The sequence below is a fragment of the Lathamus discolor genome, chromosome 1, assembly GCF_037157495.1.
Source record: "Lathamus discolor isolate bLatDis1 chromosome 1, bLatDis1.hap1, whole genome shotgun sequence".
NCBI lineage: Eukaryota > Metazoa > Chordata > Aves > Psittaciformes > Psittacidae > Lathamus > Lathamus discolor.
Genome location: NC_088884.1, coordinates 30,909,626 through 30,931,667, shown reverse-complemented (window position 1 = coordinate 30,931,667; position 22,042 = coordinate 30,909,626). Strand labels below are relative to the sequence as shown.

General features: G+C 40.2%; 1 protein-coding gene across 4 annotated transcripts in view; it reads left to right on the top strand.

Moving 5' to 3' along the window:
* Nucleotides 1-22,042, top strand: part of FAM185A (family with sequence similarity 185 member A) — a 42,637-nt gene that overhangs the window by 10,799 nt on the left and 9,796 nt on the right. Inside the window, exons 4-6 of one of the 4 annotated variants that reach the window (XM_065666681.1) lie at nucleotides 2,905-3,043; nucleotides 7,888-7,929; nucleotides 19,564-19,659. In XM_065666681.1, the coding sequence (XP_065522753.1) occupies nucleotides 2,905-3,043; nucleotides 7,888-7,929; nucleotides 19,564-19,659 (277 nt within the window). The remainder of the gene's footprint in view (nucleotides 1-2,904; nucleotides 3,044-7,887; nucleotides 7,930-19,563; nucleotides 19,660-22,042) is intronic. The other 3 variants (XM_065666699.1, XM_065666692.1, XM_065666708.1) reach the window with 3 other exon arrangements.

Sequence of the window (22,042 nt, the reverse complement as noted above, 5' to 3'; positions counted from 1 at the left end):
GCATTTACATGAAAAATTTCATGAAAATGAGAAATACAGTTATTTTGCTCTGAGTCTTTAAATGCTGTTGTCCTTTTGAAACAATAAAACAAACTTCATGCAGATTGAGTTGGGCTGCTTCTTTGTGGTCATAAATACAAATATTGCTAGAATTCACTCTTAGAGTTATAGTAACTTCAGTGAAATAAATCATTTTAACAGGAATTTACAGCCACGGAACAATCTTTTGGCTTATGTTGTTCAACTTCCTAATAACAAACTTTGATGTATAGTTAAGAAGGAGAGTGTGAGATTTCTTTTCTCAATTGACCACTTCTGTTAACAGTCAGTCAACCTTACATCTCCTGTGTGTGTTTGTATGAGATGTTTCTTCCACCAGTTGTAGTCATCATTATGTAATTATGGCTCTGTCAGCATTTCCAGCCCCCTCCTGAAGGTGGGGAGGGAAAGGATGTGGTAAAAGACACTAAGCACATGGGAAACAGAATATTTTTAAGGGAGAAAATGGAGAAGGCACTAGTAAAATATTTGAGCAAGGATAGCACAAAAAGGAAGGCCAAGAAGAGGAATGTGTGGGGAAGGTGGTGTTTATGTCTTAGTTAAACATAGCAAGATGTGTTCAGGTGCAAAACCAAACATTCGCAGTCTGATTTATGAAGATAGACTGACACTTTAAAGGATAAGAAACTGGAACTTAAGCATGTGGTTAGTCTCAGTAACTACAAACTCCCAAGGCTCTACTCTCAAGGGGAGGAATTTTTCCGAACAACCTAGTGGTTCAGTGGACAGAAATAATCAAATTTGTTTGACTGGGGAATCATTAGCTAATCTGTGACACAGGGACTTTTCTATAATGCTTATTTAACAGAGCCAAACAGCTATGTTCTGCCAAAAATTCATAAAAGTTTAAGAATTTGGGATTGAAAACATAGTCTGAGTGAAAAGTAATCCCATTTTTTTTTATGCTTTTCCTATCTAGGATAATTTTTTAATTTTGTACTTGAGCAGTCTGACTCCCCTACCTTATTTCAGTTATTCTGAAACAAATCTTCATTGTATTGGTGGTTGGTTTTGCTTTATTTTTTTTATAGTATGCATGTAAATTATTGTAAGTTAATGTGTCTTGTTACGTTATTGGAGACCTACTTTGTAGTGTAGCATGAACTTCTCTTGTAATTTTCTTTACTAATCAATTTTCTTTACTGTAAGGGTGGTGAGGCACTGGAATGGGCTTCACAGGGAAGCTGTGAATGCTCCATCCCTGGCGATGTTAAAAGCTGGATTGGACAGAGCCTTGGGTGGGATGGTTTAGTGCGAGGTGTCCCTGCCCATGGCCGGGGGGGTTGGAACTAGATGATCTTAAGGTCCTTTCCAACCCTAACTATTCTATGATTCTATGATCAAGTCCTGAGACAGTAGTCCAATCAGTAGTCTTAGGTGACAAGATGGTGTAAAGCTCAGTATGCATGGATTGGTATGGTCACAAATATGGTTACAAATATGTAATTTGGCTGACATATAGTCCATACTAAACCAGCCTCTTTAGCTCACTTTGGGGCACAGTACAGCATGGAGTTTGTGAAACACTAGTTGCTGTTTGTCAGAATACCTCATACTTCACCCATAGCTTATTCTTAATATAATAAAACACTGGAAGGGTCAGCAGACTTTTGTATTAACTTTTTTCCCCAAGATGACAATGCTAAAATGAAGTGGATTGAAAGTGTTAAGTAGTAACTGTTGAATGATTTCATCGTAAATCACATTTAACTGGGGAATAATAGAGTTCAATTCATAAGGTAGTTGCATAATCATGTAAGTTACTCTGGTTTGTTCACATAGGTTGTCACGTGACTGGCTACTGGCACACAGATGAAATCATAGAGTCACAGAATAGTTAGGGTTGGAAAGGACCTTAAGATCATGTAGTTCCACCCCCCTGCCATGGGCAGGGACATCTCACACTAGACCATGTCGCGCAAAGCTCTGTCTAACCTGGCCTTGAGCACCGACAGGGATGGAGCATTTACCACTTCTTTGGGCAACCTGTTCAAGTGCCTCACCACCCTCTCAGTAAACCTGACCTTCCCCTGTTTTAGTTTAAACACATTACACTGTGTCCTATCACTACAGTTCCCGAGAGTCCATCTCCGGCACCCTTGTAGGCCCCCTTCAGGTACTGGAAGGCTGCTATGAGGTCTCGATGCATTTATCACCTTTTATTTCCCAAATCTGTCCATAGTGCAACTTTTGAAATCTTATCCTTTATCTCCATTTCTATTGAAAAGAAGTCAAAACGGATATCTATCCCTCATTTTCAAGGCTTTGTATAGCTTAAGGCTTAAGTCCAAGAATAAAGGCCTGACTGAGATAATATGAGCAACTATACTGAGGAAAAGTGCAGCTGCGTCTTTTTTTGCAAACCTTCACCAAAGCTATGTCTACAAAGTGACCCAGTTAAAAATCTGCGTAAATAGCTCTATGTAACAAAGACAGTGGATGTTTCGGTATGTGGTGACAGAAAACTGATTATCAAAGCTTTAAGCATCATAATGCTGCATGAATGTTATGTCTTCATTATTACAGCTAATCTGTTTGTTTACTTCTAAAAATTAAGTGTTGTTTCTTAAAAATAGATCATTTTGTGACTCGGTTCTTCACCTGTATGACTTATGTAGTAATTCATTGGAATGTTGTAATGAATCATGAACTTTTTGGTCAGAGCTCTTGGATGTAAAGATTTTTTGTTTTGTCTTGTGTAGCTTTTAACTAAGAACTTGACTCTGTTCTGAACCAACAGCTGCTTTCCATTTGTTTTGCCTCTTAATACTATTACTTCCCTATGCCTTTTCAAACTGTGATGACAAGTTTTCCATTATGTTCATTTAAGTTTATTTCTCTTAGAGCGTGAATATAGAGAAGCTGCAGGGGACATCCATCAACATATCTACTGAAGATGGGCTGCTGAAAACTAAGTATCTCTATGCAGAATCATCATATCTGTCTTCAGTAGCTGGTGATATTCTGCTGGGAAGTATTCATGGTAAGAAGAAAATACTGAGCAAATTTGTCTGCTTTGAAGGTGTCTATAATGTTCACCATAACAAATGGGCTAATGCTATAGACTACTACTCAATCAACTGTGGGCAGTGTATGAACAAAACAATTTGGTCTGTTAGAGACCGAATTGAAGATGATTAACTTGTATATAGTATGCTGCATTTATTTTTTTTAAACAACTTTGTAAGCATACTTATGAAGTAGCAAAAAGTGTATTTTGTAGGAGAGAAACATCACACATACTAAGGATGTAAACCTATTTTAAAGTTCAACAATGAAAATTATACTTAGTAAAGAGGCTTCTCTTCCTCTCTCTTCATCCTTTATTTTCTTCGTAGAAGAAATAGCTCTTACTGCATCTGCTAAGAACTATGGTAGAACTTGGTTGTATTTAGTTTTTAGCAGAAATAGTCTGTCTCTGCTGGCACGCTATACTAATAAAGTGGTGGCAGTTTCTGTTCTGTGATTGGGAGTGGGAGGAAAGTCTCTAATCCATTCAATGTCCTTCACCTAGAACTAAAACCAACTTGATAATCTTTTATTTAAACAGCACTCAAGGTGAGAGTCTGGTGAGGTTTTCTAATTTAACAAAGTTCCCACTGAATTCTGCCTGTGCTGTAGTGTGGGTTTGGTGATTTAACATTAAGTAAAACAAACTGGGGGATGTACAAAGAGTGAAAATTACGTAGGTCAGTCAGAGTTCCAGATTTCCAACTGTATGCCTTAGAAACAATTTGCTCCAATTTTGTAGCAGTTTTGTGGAGTTGTCTTGCTTGAGAAATGACTCTTCCTTAAAGGAGAAAGTCCTTTGTCCATTTATAGTAAATTTAAGAATTGTTTCTAAACCTGTTAGGTAAAGTTCACTTCAGCATGCATAGGTAGAAGTAACTTTTTTTCATGTTACTGTGGGTTTTTTTTTTTTTAACATGCAGTCTGTATTGTTACTAATACTTCTGTCCCAGCTGTTTTGGTTTGGTTTTTCTAATTTCAAACCCATATAATGATTCTGTGGACTGATCAGTGTGTGAGGATGTTCATGCCTCTGTGCACAGCCAAAAGCTTATTTTGACAAAAATGATATAACTGCTGTAGTTGGTGACTTCCTTAGTAATGCCTCATTGTCATCTAGCTGAAGAACAATATGAAAACAAATAGAATTGTGTCCAAATTACACAGACGTTTCTTATGTCACTTCAGGATTATTTTTATAAGCTTTGTATGAAATGGGTCTGGAACACCTAATGTTATTTTAGCTGTTTCTTTTCAAAACAACTGCACACTAACATTAGCTTGGCTCTTCTATTTTTCAGGAAAAAAAAATCCTGCAAAGCATCATGCTCCTCAGTCATGTTTTAATAGTAAGAGCAAATACTTTTAAAGTATTTTAAATTATTATATTACATACATATATGCACACAAATGCATAAATACTGCTGGAAAAGATAAACTCCTTTCATAATTTTATGTTAGAAAACAAGTGGCCACTTCTGGTTTTTGCTCATGAGGTAGCGTAATTTGGTTTGTAAACACTTGCAAAGATTGTTTCTTGGGCAGTTTAGTCCACTGTTTCCTTATAGCTGACAGGATGCTGGTACTATAGTTGGCAGTAGTATGCTTCTCAATACCCTTCTCTGACCTCACCTCAGTACCTCAGTGTCTTTTTTTGACTGGGAAGAACCAGTGTGGACACAATACTCCAAATGCAGTCTCATAAGAGAATTTTACGTGCTGGATATGCTTATCATACAGATAGTAATTTGTGCAGAAGTTGGTGTATATCACAGTGCCCAGGTCTTACCTGCAAAGCTTCTTTGCAAACAGCAGGCACTCAGCTTTCACTGCCTTACAGGGTTGTTTTGTCTCACGTGCCGGACTTCATGTTTGGATTTGATCTGTTCTTCTGTCATAATCTAGTAACTAGTTCAATATAAGAGAATCACACTGGAAAACATAGTTATTGAAGTTACTTTATATATTTACACACTAATTAGTATATAGGAAAAGGTGACTATATAGCTGCCTTATAGTGACCTGCATAAGACAAAACAGAAAATGTGCAATGTTTTGAAGGTAGTATGGTATAATGCTTGAGCTTGGCATTCCGTAATCCCTTCTGAAAAGAATCCGATATACCAAAGCATGTTCCATAAATTTCAGCTATGTTTCTGGATTTCAGTGATTGTGGGGTTGTAGAAATTAATTTCTGTCCTTTTTAGGCATGACCGTACTTCTGCCTTGAAATTTAAAATGTAAAGTCAAAGTAGAAAGAAGCTCTGTGGTGGTTTGTTTGTTTCTTCTGTGCCTCAGAACCATGCCACCTTGAGAGCCTTCAAAACAAATTGAAAGAATGGAAATAATACAATGTGAAGTGATGCCATCTTTTGCCCCAGTCCTATACTGATCCTGTCTTCCAGCAGTTTGAAGTAGTTTGAAGTTTTATAGTGTTTATGGAGAAGTTTATACATGATAGAAGAGAGAACTGTTTCTTCAGAAGCAAGCCAAGAACCAAGCTGCTGTCATCAATATTCTGTTAAAACTATATTATATTTTGGACTTCATAGTATTGCACTACAATGCTGAAGTCAGTTGGATGTAAGAATCAAACTAGTAATTACCTCTGGTCAGCTCTTTCTCTTTGTCCTTGATATGACCAAAAAACATTTGGCTAGCTTAAAAATTGCAAGTTAAGCATTGGCCTTTATGGGACCACCGCACGACCAAAAGAACACTTCTGTGCACTGTCATAACACAGCAGGACATTCCTATCTGCTTTAAAACCAACATTTTTTAGCTAAATATTTGAAGTGAGCCTATCACACTAATACATTTACATTTTGCAGCATTAGTTGTATCTGCCATATAAGTTTGTGGTTAATAGGAGTTTGATTTCAACATGTTTTAATATTTTTCAAGGACCTGCTTATTAAAACAGAAAGCAAAAAATCCCAGAAAAACAAAGGACAAACCAGAAATCCCCAAGTCCCAGGGGCTATATGCAGGCAGAATGTAATCAAGCTTCAGCTCCATGGAAGCTGCTGGCTGACAAAACTGGAGGCTTTTTTGTAGCCTGTACAAAATTAAGTACTAGTCATGATAATATGGGGAAAAGGGTGGGATAATTATAGTGTGTCTCTTAATAACAGCAAATGGTAAAGCCAAACGTCTTTCAGGTTCATTGAAATATGGTTTTGTTTCAACTGATTTTTCAGAACCCATAAGTATTTTGTACAGTGTGTGCTTGAAATGATGAAGACTATTCATGATAGGCTGCTTTTCTAGCTTTCAGCCCACAGAGGACTAAGAAAAGCACTACAGGTCACATGCAGTGGAATGTATCTTATCCTAATGGTTGTTTGCCACTCTGTAATTACAGAAGATAGGAGCAAAGCTTGATTCACATGCCACTTTTAAAGGCCAGCTCTGAAAGATCTGAAAATTGTTGTGAATAATGTGTATTACTAACTTGGACTCGGTTACTATTATCAACCTTTTATTTTGCAATCTGTTCTCCTGGGAGGATGAGAGTGTGGCAGGAATGACATGTTGCGGTTTAGTTTTTAAAATTAAAGCATTTGTTGAGGCAAATTTTTTTTTCTGCCTTTTTTTTTTTCTCTGCCATAGACCACTGATTTCTTTGGCTATTTTTAAAGTCCATTTTGTCTATGACTCAGTGATAGCCATTTGCATAGACAGGTATAACATTAGAAAATCATTTATATTCATAGAAAATGGAAGACATCTGTCCATGGTCACTAGCTATATCCTTTTACTGGGGAAAAGTAATGGTTGTAAGGGGTGGCATGGTTTAGTGTGAGGTGTCCCTGCCCATGGCAGGGGAGTTGAAGCTAGATGATCTTAAGGTCCTTTCCAACCCTAACTATTCTATGATTCTATGATTCAATTATACATGTGTAGCATACACGTGGAACTATGGAAGTTACTACAAACTTTATTAGTAGGTATAGATGGCTTTTCTGTTATGAGGTACATCTGTCATCCTTCCAGATTCCCTTGGTTCCACAGGTAAAGGGGAAGACTATTCATCTTGAGATTTTTGAGGCTAAAACACCACTGCCTGTTCAGAGTAATGCAAGTTCATTGGGAGACCATTTTGCGTTATTCATGACTCACTTTTGTTCTCCAGTTTCTCCAATGCACTCAGATCTCACTGAAGTCAGTGAGAAGCATTGACAAGAGATCATCATGCACACGAGAATAAGTTTGGAGAGAATAGGTAAAGTTCAGTAAGTCCAGGAAGCAGCCTTTGCAGAAAAAGAAAGGAAAACAACCAGCCAACCCATCCTCAGAGCGGGGCAGGGAGAATATACATGTGCCTATATCTATAGACACACATATATTTGTCTGTGTATGTGTCTGTCTTATCTATCTATCTACATATAAAAGGGGAAAATAGGGACTGTTATGTTAATCCTGTTGAGCTGCTTAAATCATTTATAGTGCTGTTGCAGGCATCAGAGAAACACCAAAAATTTGGCCCAAAATAAAATAAGAAAATACTGGGCTTTAGCCTCACAATGCATCTCTGCTTTTCTCTGTCTCACATCCGGTCTGTGTCTTTAAGCTTTACTCAGAGTTTTTCTCATCTGGAATCAATTCATTGTTACCCACATGTGTTGAGATTTTTGTTTGTAAAGCAATAATATTCGAGCAATATATCTGGTGTGTGTATTTTGCTTCTATATGTAAATGAGAGAGACTCCTACAACTGTAGCGCCCTTGTATAGGTCCACATTACTTTAGCCTTTGTTACAATTTCAGAAAGCAGTGAAATATGCTTTTAATGTTTTTTCCTTCTCTTCTTAATAGGTAACACCAGCCTTCAGACCAAAACTGGGAGTATCACAGTAGGTAGGTTCTGCCTTCTCTTAGAGAGATATTTCTTTTTCTCCCTCTTTACTTCTCCTTTCTAAAAGCTAAATGTTCACAGGGAAAGTGAAGAGGTAATTCCTTACAGATGTTTCTGCCTTATTTTCAGTAGCACTGATAGCTGTGTAGCTGAAGGAGATTCTTTCCAAACTTCACTGTCAGCCTTTTGCAGTTGGGCAACTTAGACTGCCTAACGTTTGATACCATGGTACTTACTGGGCTTTGCGCAAGTCACACTGAATCTAGGTGCCATCTTCTAGATTAAGATGTGATAAAAAGACACAAGAAAACAGTAACTAAAAGGACACAAGAAATGCAATATTTTTGCCTTTAGCCTAGTTATCTTACATTCATTGATATTGATGACTAGCTGTGTTTAATTTTTATATCACGAAGCATTGATCATTGATGTGTTACATATTTGAGGAGGGGAAGCTTGTGATGATAATAATAGTCTCCAAACTATTCTGCTGATCTTTGTTTTCCCTTCAGAAATAAAAATGGCTCATAAATTTTCTTTCAGGAACTTGAACAGGATTTACAACAGGATAACTAGGAGTTATCTATTATGGTACATATTCTATCAGTTGGTAGTACCTCAATACAAAAGTAAAAAACTCAAATTCCGGTTATTTCTATGACAGAAAATTGAAGTAACAATCATAGACAAGGCTCAGTGACTCATGAATATACGTAGAAGGATTTCCCATTCTGTAAATAAGTTGATTATGGGCCCGAATCTCAAAGACTTCTGCTAATGGTAGTAACCATAGTCACTCATTAAGCATTGTTCAGGGACAATCTGTACTGTCAGAACTCTTCTTATGTTTCTGAGCAATCTATATTAACTTTCCTGGAAAATGAATGCAATACACATTCTTCTGAGTTAGTCATTAAACCACAGAATTAAATTAAGCTTGCTAGTCTGTTTTTCTTTCTTTTAAATAAACTCAGAGTATGAAGAGTGTTTAAATAAAGGTTTCTTACCACAGGAGATAGCTTTTTCCATCAACTAGATGATAATAATTTTCCTTAATTAACCAGGTTCCGCTTAAACATTGACACATCTTAGAGTTGAATAAATTTCAGTTTCAGTACTGAAAGCACTAGTTAGACTTAATCTTTTCCTGAAGAGCATTAAACATACTTTAGAGTTTTATGGCTTTTTCCAAAGGTAAAAGACTTCTAACATTCAGTGGTTCAACTCTAAACTTGAAAAAGAAAATGTAAAGTTTTAAGTGGAAGGTTTTTGTGTATGACAGACACATGCTACAAGATAGCTTGTTGGATTGTCAGGAGACCTGACAGGGACTTTTTTGATAGAAATAGGAAGAACAACTAAAATCTTCCAACTTCCTTGGTTGGGTTTTCATAGGGATATAGTTATTTACTTCACTGGAGGTAGAATTTTATCAGTTTACAGAAAAAATCAGTTTGGGGATGTATCATCTCTAAATTTTGGGGATGTATCCTTTGCTTTTGAAAGATCTATTTACAAGTCAAACTTGAGAGTGATGGATATTTTCTTTTTCTTCAAAATGTTTTGGGGAAAATATAAGCTGCTGGTTTGACAGTTTCTTAATCTTATATAAGTCTGCATTAAAAAAAGGAAACCAGTGCTGTTCTCTAATCTTTTGCTTTTGTTATTATTCATAGAATATTTTTATTTCTTTTATTTTGGTGTTATTAGTCACTGACATTGTTTTCCAACCATGTATTAGAAGCTTCCTACTTGTATCATATGTTCTATGGACTTTGAATGACTTCATAGTTCGAAACAACCAGAGCTATTTTTACTTCTAGTTCAAGTCATGATTGCTCCATCCCTGGCAGTATTGAAGGCCAGGTTGGACAGAGCCTTGGGTGAAATGTTTTGGTGTGTGGTATCCCAGCCCAAGGCTAAGGGGATTGGAGCTAGATGATCTTCAGGTCCTTTCTAACCCAAACCATTCTATGATTCTAAGTTGCTGTTTAAACTAGTCATTATAAACCTGAATTATCTTACAAAGAGTAACTGAGTAATTAGTATTTAGAACTAGCTTAATCTTTTAACTTTTTATTCAGTAAATTCACAAGAAAACTCGGGTTGGAAGAGACCTCAGGAAGTTGCAGAAACGTAGAATGTTTGAGGTTGGAAGGGACTTCTAGAGTCTTGTTCAGCTCCCCTGGTCAAGCAGTGTCTAGTCTCCAGCCTCTTGCTCAAAGCCATGTGAGCTGTGAGGTTGCTCAGGGCTTTATCCCATGGTTTGGAAAACCTCCAAGGATGGAGACTGTACAGTGACTCTGGCAAACTGTTCCACTCCTTGGCTGTCCTCAGGGTTGAAAAGATTATTCTTTCTACCTGGACTAAAGCTCTCTTTTTTTTCCTATAGATTTTTGGCTTGTCATGTTCTCATCATACACCACTCTGAGGAGTCTGGCTTTGTCTTCTTGATCACCTCCTTGTAGATACCAGGGGGCTGCTGTCAGGTCCTGAAGCAGTCTGTTCTCTGGGCTGGGCAAGCCCCTCCCCATCAGGAGAGGCTGAGGAGTGGGGTGTTGCATAGCCTGCCTGTGTCGGTGCTTCTCTGCTGGATTCACTCCAGTTTATTGATGTCTACCCTCTTTTCGGAGCCCCAACACTGGATGCTGTGTTCTAGGTGTAGTGTAATAAGTGCCAAGCGTCATAATCCCTCCCCTTAATAACTGGCCATGTTTCAGTTAATACTGCCAAGGATACTGTTTGACTTCTTTTGTGCCAGGGCACACTGCTGGCTCATGTTCAGTCCTGCTAGAGTTTGCTTATTTCTCAATGTTATTGGTATGGTCTAATTATGTATTCTCTACTTTGCTGCCAAGACAAATTTTCCCCTACCAGCTCCAAACCCCATGGCTTTTCCTTACTGGATTACTTATATTTATCCCAATTATTCTTTGTAGAAATGAATCCTCTGTAGTTGGAAATCATAGAGCTTATGGTGGTTGTTTTGGAGGGGAAGAAACAATCTTAACCAGCTTATGGGCAGCAGGGACTTACTCTGACAAGGAAAAAGTAGAAATATATAATTAATTGGTTTGCAGAGATGGTTAACATGGAATGATAGTCTGTGGATAGATGTGGACAGCATGGATAGATACTTGAGGAAGATCCCTTATGATGTGTAGTAGGTCAGAGGCTTATCAAGAGGAAGATGTACTTGGCATGTTGTATTACAATGAAGGATTGAGGCATATAATGATTTTTTTCAGAACAGAGTAAAATACCCAGAAAAGACTATGGCCTTTAAAACCAACAGGTACAACTTTAAAATCAAGGTAGAAATTGGATCATTTAGCAGTAAAAGGATCATCTAGACAGTTAGCAAAGGAATTGTTTTTATGAGAGATTCCTTTGCTTTCTGTGTTACATCATTTGTTTTGCCAGGTCCGGATGATGAGTATGGTAAGGACTGCTAATGATAATTTAGTGGTATGTGAAATTAGTCTATTTAACGTACATTTCAGTTTCTCATTTTTCATGTGATGGTTTTAGAAGATTGTTCTAATATGAGAAAATTAACCACTCCTTATCAACACATTATACTGGACAGCCAGTTAAGGTGAGTAGCTTGAGAGAGGACGCCTGCAACACCGGAGCGGAGAGGGGAGAGATCAGCGTCCAGGAGCCTCACCTCAGAGCGACAAGAGCCACTGAGGAGGGAGCCTCAAGTCCTCAACAGGACTTGCCCAGGACTCGGAAGCTCAGCTCCCGCGAGGGGCTGACTCACAGGGGGCGGAGCCAGGAGGAGTGGCACCAGCTGGGAGTGGCTAAAAAACCTTCCCAGGGAGCGCGGCGACCAGGAGCGTGGCGAACAGAGCCGGCAAACAGAGAGCGTCGAGGCAGAGGGTCGAGGCAGTTTGCGCGGCAGTTCGCGCGGGCAGGCGAGCGGGCAGGCGAGCGGGCAGGGGAGCGTTCCATCCGCCTCATCGAGAGGACTCGCCTGGAGTACAGGAGGGGGAAGGAGTGCTGAGGGACGTAGACGGATTGATTGACCAGATAGATCATGGTTACAACACGATCGAAAGCTGCAGTGAGTACTAATGTGGGTATCCAGACTGAGCCTTCCTGCAGACATGCAGCTGTGCAGGTCTCTGGCTGCAGCGAATGCCTGAGCCTGGCACTTGTATTGGAGGGAGCCAGTGACACTGCTTGTGTTCGCTGTGAGCAAATAAATGACCTGCTCAGGCAGGTGGCTGAACTGAGGGAGGAGGTAGAAAGGTTGAGAGCCATTAGAGAGTGTGAAAGTGAAATAGATTGGTGGAACCACACCCTAAGGCAAGGGCAGAGGGAAGTGGTTCCACAAGTGATGGATCCCCTTCCCTCCTACCATCAGACAGAAGGAGAGAGCTTAATGGACAAGGATGGATGGAGGGAGGTTCCTCCTCGGAGAGGTAAGCGAAAACCCTCACAATCCCTCCCTCCCTCCCAGTTGCCCTTGAATAACAGGTACGAGGTCTTGGAACTTCAGGGCCAGGTGAATGGAGATGGTGAGGCAAATCTATCTAGTGAGTCACCCAGGGCTAGTCACTCACCCACATACCTCAGAACTTCTCCAACCAAGAAGAAAAGAAGAGTAATTGTGGTGGGTGACTCCCTTCTGAGGGGAACAGAAGGGCCCATTTGTCGACCGGATCCACCCCACAGGGAGGTCTGCTGCCTGCCTGGGGCTCGGATTAGAGATGTTAAAAAGAAGCTCTCTGAACTGGTGCAGCCGTCTGACTACTACCCACTGCTGGTTTTTCAGGTTGGCAGTGACGAAATTATTACGAGGAACGTAAGGGCAATGAAGAGAGACTACAGGGCCCTGGGACGGCTGGTTAAAGGGTCTGGAGCGCAAGTGGTGTTTGCCTCCGTACCTGTTGCAAGCGAGGGTGAAGGGATATATAAGAAGACTCTGCAGGTTAATGTATGGCTACGTGACTGGTGCCAAAGGCAGGGGTTTGGGTTTTTCAGTCACGGGCTGCTGTATGGGACACCTGGTTTGCTGGTGACAGGCGGGATACACCAGTCCCAGAGAAGAAAAAGGGTTTTGGGGCAGGAGTTAGCAGGGCTTATTGACAGGGCTTTAAACTAGTTAGGAAGGGGGGAGGGGATTTAACAGGGCCTGTTGGGGACAAGCCCAAGAGGAACATGCTAGGGATTGAAGGATGGCGGGCTAAGGAGGACTATCAATCTCTTGTTTCACTTGTGGGAAAGGATAGCTTTTTAGACCCTGTCCCGCAGGGGAAAAAGGGTACTAGGACTGGCTCCCTGAAATGTCTGTACACCAATGCACGCAGCATGGGGAATAAACAGGAGGAGTTAGAAGTCTGTGTGCGGGCTAAAGGTTATGATCTAGTGGCGATTACAGAGACATGGTGGGACAGTTCACATGACTGGAATGTGGTCATGGATGGCTATGTCCTTTTTAGGAAAGATAGGTCAGCAAAGCGAGGTGGTGGAGTGGCTCTTTACGTGAGAGAGCAACTAGAATGTATTGAGTTCTGTCCGGGGTCGGATGAGGAGCAAGTGGAATGTCTGTGGGTACGAATCAAGGGGCTGACTGGCACGGGTGATACAGTTGTGGGGGTCTATTACAGACCTCCTGATCAGGACGAAGGAGTTGATGAGGCTTTCTACAGGCAACTGGAAGTAGCCTCGCGACTACATGCCTTAGTCGTCGTGGGGGACTTTAATTACCCCGATATTTGCTGGAAGACTCACACAGCCAGTCATTCACAGTCTAGGAGGTTCCTCGAGTGCATTGATGATAATTTCTTAATGCAAATGGTGGACGTACCAACTAGGGGAGCAGCGCTGCTAGATTTAGTACTCGCCAACAAGGAGGGTTTGGTCGAAGTGGTGACGGTCAATGGCAGCCTTGGCTGCAGTGACCATGAGATGGTGGAATTTAGGATCCTGTGTGGGAGGAATAGAATACCTAGCAAAGCCACAGTTCTGGATTTCCGAAGGGCCAACTTTGGCCTCTTCAGTCAACTGCTAAGGGAAGTCTCATGGGAAAGTGTACTAGGCGGTAAAGGGGCTCAAGATAGTTGGTTAGCATTCAAGGACCGCTTCTTCCAAGCTCAGGATCGGAGCGTCCCAATGAGTAGGAAGTCAAGTAAGGGATCTAGGAGACCGGCGTGGTTAAACAAGGAGCTGCTGGGCAAACTCAAGTGGAAAAGGAGAATCTATGGATTATGGAAGGAGGGGCTGGCCGCTTGGGAGGAATATAGGACAGTTGTTAGAGGATGTAGGGAGGCAATTAGGACAGCTAAGGCCTCCTTGGAACTCAATCTTGCTAGTCGGGTTAAAGACAATAGAAAGGGCTTCTTCAAATACATAGCAAATAAAACTAACACAAGAGGCAATATAGGCCCACTGCTGAACGAAGTGGGTACCCTGGAGACAGAGGATATAAAGAAGGCAGAGGTGCTGAATGCCTTCTTTGCCTCTGTCTTTACTCCTGCAGACTCTCCCCGAGGGCCCCGGATTTCTATAGCCCCAGAAGGAGTCAGGACAAAGGAGGAGTTTGCTTTGGTAGATGAGGATTGGGTTAGGGATCAGCTATGCAATCTGGACATCTGTAAATCGATGGGTCCGGATGGAATGCACCCACGGGTGCTGAGGGAGCTGGCGGAGGTCATTGCTAGGCCACTTTCCATCATCTTTGGTAAGTCGTGGGAAACGGGCGAGGTGCCTGAGGATTGGCGGATGGCAAAGGTCACACCAATCTATAAGAAGGGCAAGAAGGAGGACCCGGGTAATTATAGACCGGTCAGCCTTACCTCCATCCCTGGAAAGGTGATGGAACAACTTATTCTTGACTCCATCACTAGGCATATCAAGGATGAGGGGGTCATTAAGAACAGCCAACATGGTTTTATGAGGGGGAAGTCATGTATGACCAACCTTATAGCCTTCTATGAGGAAGTGACTAGGTGGAGGGATGATGGTAGAGCGGTAGATGTAGTTTTTCTTGATTTCAGTAAGGCATTTGATACTGTCTCCCACAGCATCCTCATAGATAAGCTAAGGAAGTGTGGGCTTGACGATCAAGTAGTGAGGTGGATCGAGAACTGGTTGAAAGGAAGAAGGCAGAGAGTTGTGGTCAATGGCGCAGAATCTAGCTGGAGGTCTGTGACTAGTGGAGTTCCTCAGGGGTCGGTGCTGGGACCGGTGCTGTTTAATATTTTCATCAATGACCTGGATGAGGGAACTGAGTGCACCCTCAGCAAGTTTGCTGATGACACAAAACTGGGAGGAGTGGCTGACACACCAGAGGACTGTGCTGCCATTCAGCGAGACCTGGACAGGCTGGAGAGTTGGGCGGGGAGAAACTTGATGAAATTTAACAAGGGCAAGTGTAGAGTCTTGCATCTGGGGAAGAACAACCCCATGTACCAGTACAGGTTGGGGGTTGACCTGCTGGAAAGTAGTGAAGGGGAAAGGGACCTGGGGGTCCTGGTGGATAGGAGGATGACCATGAGCCAGCAATGTGCTCTTGTGGCCAAGAAGGCAAATGGCATCTTAGGGTGCATTAGAAAGGGAGTGGTTAGTAGGTCAAGAGAGGTTCTCCTCCCCCTCTACTCAGCCTTGGTGAGGCCGCATCTGGAATATTGTGTCCAGTTCTGGGCCCCTCAATTCAAGAAGGACAGGGAATTGCTTGAAGGAGTCCAGCGCAGAGCCACAAAGATGATTAAGGGAGTGGAACATCTCCCTTATGAGGAGAGGCTGAGGGAGCTGGGTCTCTTTAGCTTGGAGAAGAGGAGACTGAGGGGTGACCTCATCAATGTTTACAAATATGTAAAGGGTAGGTGTCAGGATGATGGAGCAAGGCTTTTTTCAGTGATATCCAGTGATAGGACAAGGGGCAATGGGTATAAACTGGAGCATAGGAAGTTCCACGTTAACATCAGGAAGAACTTCTTTACTGTAAGAGTGACAGAGCACTGGAACAGGTTGCCCAGGGGGGTTGTGGAGTCTCCTACACTGGAGATATTCAAGGCCCGCCTGGACAAGTTCCTGTGTGATGTACTGTAGGTTACCCTGCTCTTGCAGGGGGGTTGGACTAGATGATCTTTTTAGGTCCCTTCCAACCCTTGGGATTCTGTGATTCTGTAATTAAATCTTCCTCGCACATCAAATTCATTAGAATCTTACATTTTTTCTCTCTTTAACTGCACTGTAATATTTTGTGTTTTCCTGTTGAAAACCAGTTTTCTCACTGATTTTAACATGAGGAAGGTCAGTTGTTATGTGCTATTAGGAAAAGTAAATATGTTTTTGCTTAGATTTTAGGAAAGATCACTTTTTAATCCTTTCTTCAGTACTTCATAAAATGAAGGAAGAAGAGATACGAAATGTTGGAAAGGATGCTTAGTTTTGTCACCCTTGTGGACTTTCTAGTGATCTTTAATTGCATAGTCTTTCTCAAGTGATGTGACTTAGGTGTTTTTTTTCAAGCTGTATTTATTTTCCATAAAGCTTAACAAAAGCTTGTCAAGGACATCTTGCTTCAATGCTTTTTTCTCTTCCTGTACTAGTAAATTCTTAAATAGCCGAAGTTGCTCAAGAGTGACCATCTGTTCCATTCCCAGTAGAACAGTTCATTTCCCCTTGAGCTGTCAGTCCTTAGCAAAGCCTGAATTCAAACTATATGCTTTTTTCCTTGCTTTTGCCTTCAGTTATTGCCATTGTCCTCAGCTAACACTGCGTATATTATTAAAAATAAATTGCCATAGGTTTGTTCTGTCATAACTGTAAAATATTCATTGTCTCCTTTATATTTAACGTATTTTATCCTACCAGACTGTGTTACTTAATATAGGGTAATTTTTCTTGTTGAAGTATTTATTTAAATTTGGCCCTTTTTCTTATATAACCTCATCTTCGCTGTTTTTAATCCATTTCTCTTTTTTCCTCCCTTCTCATTTGTTTACAGTTAGACACCAAACTTAAGCATCATCATTAATAGATTTGCAGAAGTGATGAGTAACTTGTCTTTTGACATTCTTAGCATTTGTATTTAATAATCGTATCCATAAAATCCTCTCCATAACTCGTATCCAGTTGTTTCTGTAAAATATACTTTGTTATCTCCATAGATGAAAGTTAGGCAGGTATTGTAATGTCAGCTTTAGTGTTTGGTTAATGCTGCCAAGGTTCTTGAAACTTTGCTGTAATTTCTTCTGTCTTAGGAAGCTTTCTATTTAGTGGTACGATCTGGGAGTTGAAATCTGGCAAGTCATCCTCCCAAAACAGTGTTCCCCAATGGAAAGGCATTCTGCTTTTCCTCAAGAGTTGTTTTTCTTTGGTCTTTGTGGTTGTTTTTTTTTTGTTTGTTTGTTTTGGGGGATTTTTTTGGGGGGTGGTTTTGTTCTTGATTTGTTTTTTGGTTGGGTTCTTTTTTTTCACTTTACAGGTAAGTCTGTGCCTTGGTGAACCTGTACCTACTCCCTCTTCCTTCGTCCTTTATTTGTTTGTGCCGTCTGCAAACAGAATCCAGTCTCTTGCTAAAGAATAACTGATATGTATATAAATATTTACATTTATTATACATATATATATAAACTGAAAATCTAGAAAACACTTTTTTCAGTCTTGCAGTGGGGCTGCTAGATTTGCAAAAGGCATCTTTCCACTGTGAAGAATCTCACAAGAGCTTCTTTTGCATGTGAAGAGTAGGAAGAAGGATTTGCACAATAAACATTGGACCCTGCAGAGCACCATCAGCTGGTGGCAGTGTACTGATTGTTAGCAGTTTTTCTGCCTTCAGAGGGTTGTTGTCCTATCACTGGGGACTCTTCTTTCTTCCTAGTGCAGATAAAGGAACTAATTGCATGTTTTGTTTAAAGCAGAAGAGTCAGAGGCTGAATATTTCCTGTTGCCAAAAAAAATCTCTGTTAAGATTACGTGGAGGCCCTGAGATTGGCTTTTAAATTTGATTGGGAATATCTGCAAAAGTAGCTTTTATAAGAACATGTCAAGCTATCACTACTAAAAATACTCAAAAATGTTGATTCATATCAAATGTTGCTGTTTTAATGACTTTACCTTTCAAATATACCATGAACAACCTTTTTAAAAGTGATCCATAAATGTTCCATTGTCACACAAGAAAAACCTTTTTTCCAGTTCATTAATTTTCAATTAATGAAGAATTAATGGTTGGGGGGTTTTTCTTCAGATTTGTAACACAGCTGCTTTAATGTAAAATGCATTGAGATGGCAGAAACACTCAGTTCTAGTTGTCACTGTGTTCTTTTTAGGCAAAGACAGTCTCTCAGCTTCTCAGCTGACTAAATATGGATTGGCTACTTCTGAATTACTTTTTAATTACTTTCCTTTCCAAAGAAATCAGTTTTAGCTGTTGGATAATAATCCTTTTCCATGTTTTTACTGTTGTATATGATACACTGATCTTCAACATCTGTGCTTGAGATCTGGAATCAGAAAAGCACCAGATGAGTTTGTTTAGGGTTGAAACTAGGTGGCAAGGGTAAGGTGTTAACGCTAGATATCCTTGTTATGATTCATTAAGTTAATTCTTTCATGAATGTTTTTACTTTCTAAAATTGGAAGTGTCATTCAGGTTTGCTTTTGTTATTTTAGTTCTGAAAGCCTGACCGTGTTTCTTTTTCTGTGCACATCCAGAAGCTAAGAAAAACAGTTTCTATGAGTATTTCAAGACTTCTTGCAGATACTTTCATTTCTAGCATTGTATCTAAAAAGATATTTCACTGACTGCCTTTTGCTCAGGTACATAGTTAATTTTTTATGCCTCTCTGGTGTTCATTCATGATTTCTTTGTAATTTTTATCAGCCATAGATCTGTTCAGTAGTGCAAAAAGTCGATTCTTTAGAACTTCACTGTAATTTTGTAGGAATTTGTATATTTAAAACTGGAATGCATTGCAAGTAATTAAAGACTACTTCTCAAGTATACAGTTCAGGCTTCTTAAAGGCTTTTTAGTTGTAAAAAATGTTTCTTCAGGAAGTATTGTTATAAATTTCAGCTAGTAAGGTATAGAAGAAAATACACGCATCTCTGTTCCAGGGCAAAGAACAAATGCAGGTTTCCTATGTATATGAAAGTGCAATGGTTATCTCAAACATTCATTTAAAACACATATGTGTAGTGAATGAGACTTTACAATGCCTGACACACAGTTCTTCTTTGTAAGGAGATGTTATAGTGCACAACTGCTTGTTGTTTGCATGGGTAGAGTTCTCCCTGTGTAGAGGATGAGCAAATGAACTCTTTCGGCATCTAAAATAGATCCGAGTGTTCAAAGTCTGTGCTTGATCTTTGCACAAAGATAAATTCATCCTTGTAGAAAGAGGAAAGTGTTACTGTGGCCTTGTTGATGCTACAAGTCCAGTAGCAGCTGCAGGGCTATGGCTCTGGGATGTGTCTGTGCCACAATTCTGGACTGTGGAGATCAGTTTGGCTCAGAAACCTGTTTTTCTAAGAGAAACCTGACATTCAGTAAGTATAAGTTACTTCTCAAACACAGAAGAACTGTCAAAATCAAAATACAAAGAAAGATTCTGGTAAATGTTTATTTTAAAGGATGAACGATAGACAAGATTCTAATTTATTTTATTTTCCTTAGATTCATCAGATGGAAGTCTAAAAGCTTCTACACATCATGGGATGATAGATGTTTATGTCAGTCAGTTAAGAAAAGTGGATCTGAAATCCCAGAAAGGTTAGGAAACTAAAAGATTTTCTTGTTGTTGTTGCAGCTTATGATGTAAAATAAAAAGGGGCAAGGGTTGGGTTTGGTTTTTTTTTTTGTTTGTTTCTGTCTGTCTGAGAAGCAACATAGTTTGTGGTTGTTGGTTATTCTGTTTTACCTCATTATTAAAAGGTGTATATACTGATAATACAGTAATCTCTAAGGGGCAATGGTACTTAATATGGATTATAGAATATTTGTGTTTTTCAATGCTTTCTTTCCTGGCAGTGTACCCAGCAGAATCCTGTAGAGTTGACTTGTACGCAGTCATCTTTTGCCTTGAACAGTTTATTCCATGATGCTGATACATATGTGTGCAGAGTTACAACTGACACATATTGACATTTCTTTTTCCCACCTTTACTGGTTAGAATGTCCTGTTCCTGAAATTGGAAGGCAGAAAAAGAAGGATGAGAGGCCTTACCCTACCAGTCTTCCGTTTTTTTTCTCCTGATTACTCACTAGAATTACACTTCTTACATAAAAGCTCATGCCTAAAGTTAGATTCATAGTTTTACCATGCAGGAGATATGATGCTGTAAATGACCAAGCCCTGAATACATCTTGTTAGTCCTAGTTTTGAAAGAAAAAGCCCACACACTACAGTGTTTTTATACTTTAACATCAAGTCAGGCACTGCAGGTGTTTTAATTGAATATGGTATTTGGTACTCTTCTCTTGTCTGTGAGACAATGCCTGTGCTCTGTTAAAACCTAGCAGTTACTCAGAATAATGAAGGAAATGCATTAAAATAACTTGTGTGCCATCTTCTGCACCAGCTGTTCTGTTTTTTTTTAGTGCAAAGTAATTAATTTTTATATTATTTCTTAGTTACCTTTTGAATCACTTATTCCTAAGTTAATATTTGAGTTAGTAGGAAAGACAAACATATTTCATAAAAGCTAATTAATGTTATTTTCTAAACATTGCCTGACATCTTTTCTGGCAGCACGGTTTAGTAAAGACAAAGTTGATAAAGTTCTGTTTTCATTTAGCCAGTAAATTCAGTGTAACTGCTGACAGCTGCAGTGTGTAGAAAATGTCCCATTCGTGATAAATTAACTGCATGTGTGTTGGATTTTATGAGTCACATCACTGAGAAACTCTCCAAGGAGGACCCAAAGATGAAGACCTTTCTTATCCTAAGTCTTTTGTGACTCCAGCAAAATATAGGCCCAGCTATACTGACAGTTACTAGTTCATCAGGACTGTCACAGGCAAGTGATTCTGCTGAATTTAAATTGCACAGCTAGGGTTGCTTTCTGACCACTAGTTGTTACATCAGGGTTTTTAGACCTAGAGCAGGTTACACAGAAACGTGTCCAGGCAGGTTTTGAATGCTTCCAGAGAGGGAGACTCCACAAGCTGCTCGGGCAGCCTGTTCCAGGTGCATAGAAGCACATATTTAGGGGAAACAGAAGTCAGAATTTCTGGTTTTAACCTCAAGCATAGAATTATTCATGTTACCAACGCTTCAGTTTTGTCAGTAGTTTACATTTTTGTGATACGTAGTCTAAACTGGTTAGTCACTTTTGAGACTGCATCTGTTCAAGGATGTGAACAGCTGGCCCTGGGCAGTAAAGCAAAGACAGTTGCAGCATTAACAGTGTGTAAGCAGCAACTCATCATTCCAGAGGAGCAATTCCTTCTTAATGTGCCATGGATTAATCATCAAATCCGATCCTGTCCTTGCTCAGGAGTGTAAATAGGCAACTAGAAGATGAAGCTGAAGTCATAATACTTGTGAGGTGTATTAGATTTGCTTCCCTTGATCATTCCTATAATAAGATCCTCTACCAAGAGCTGTTGCTAGCAGTATATGTCAATGTTAATTTTCATGTCTGCCAAGGGAATACTGTGACACCACTTTCTCCATGTGACATAGAATCATGGAATAGTTAGGGTTGGAAAGGACCTTAAGATCATCTGGTTCCAACCGCCCTGCCATGGCCAGGGACACCTCACACTAAACCATGTCACCCAAGGCTCTGTCCAACCTGGCCTTGAACACTGCCAGGGATGGAGCATTCACAGCTTCCCTGGGCAACCCATTCCAGTGCCTCACCACCATTACAGTAAAGAACTTCTTCCTTATATCTAACCTGAACTTCCCCTGTTTAAGTTTGAACCCGTTACCCTTTGTCCTATCACTACAGTCCCTAATGAAGAGTCCCTCCCCAGCATCCCTATAGGCCCCCTTCAGATACTGGAAGGCTGCTATGAGGTCTCCACGCAGCCTTCTCTTCTCCAGGCTGAACAGCCCCAACTTCCTCAGCCTGTCTTCATACGGGAGGTGCTCCAGTCCCCTGATCATCCTCGTGGCCCTCCTCTGGACTTGTTCCAGCAGTTCCAT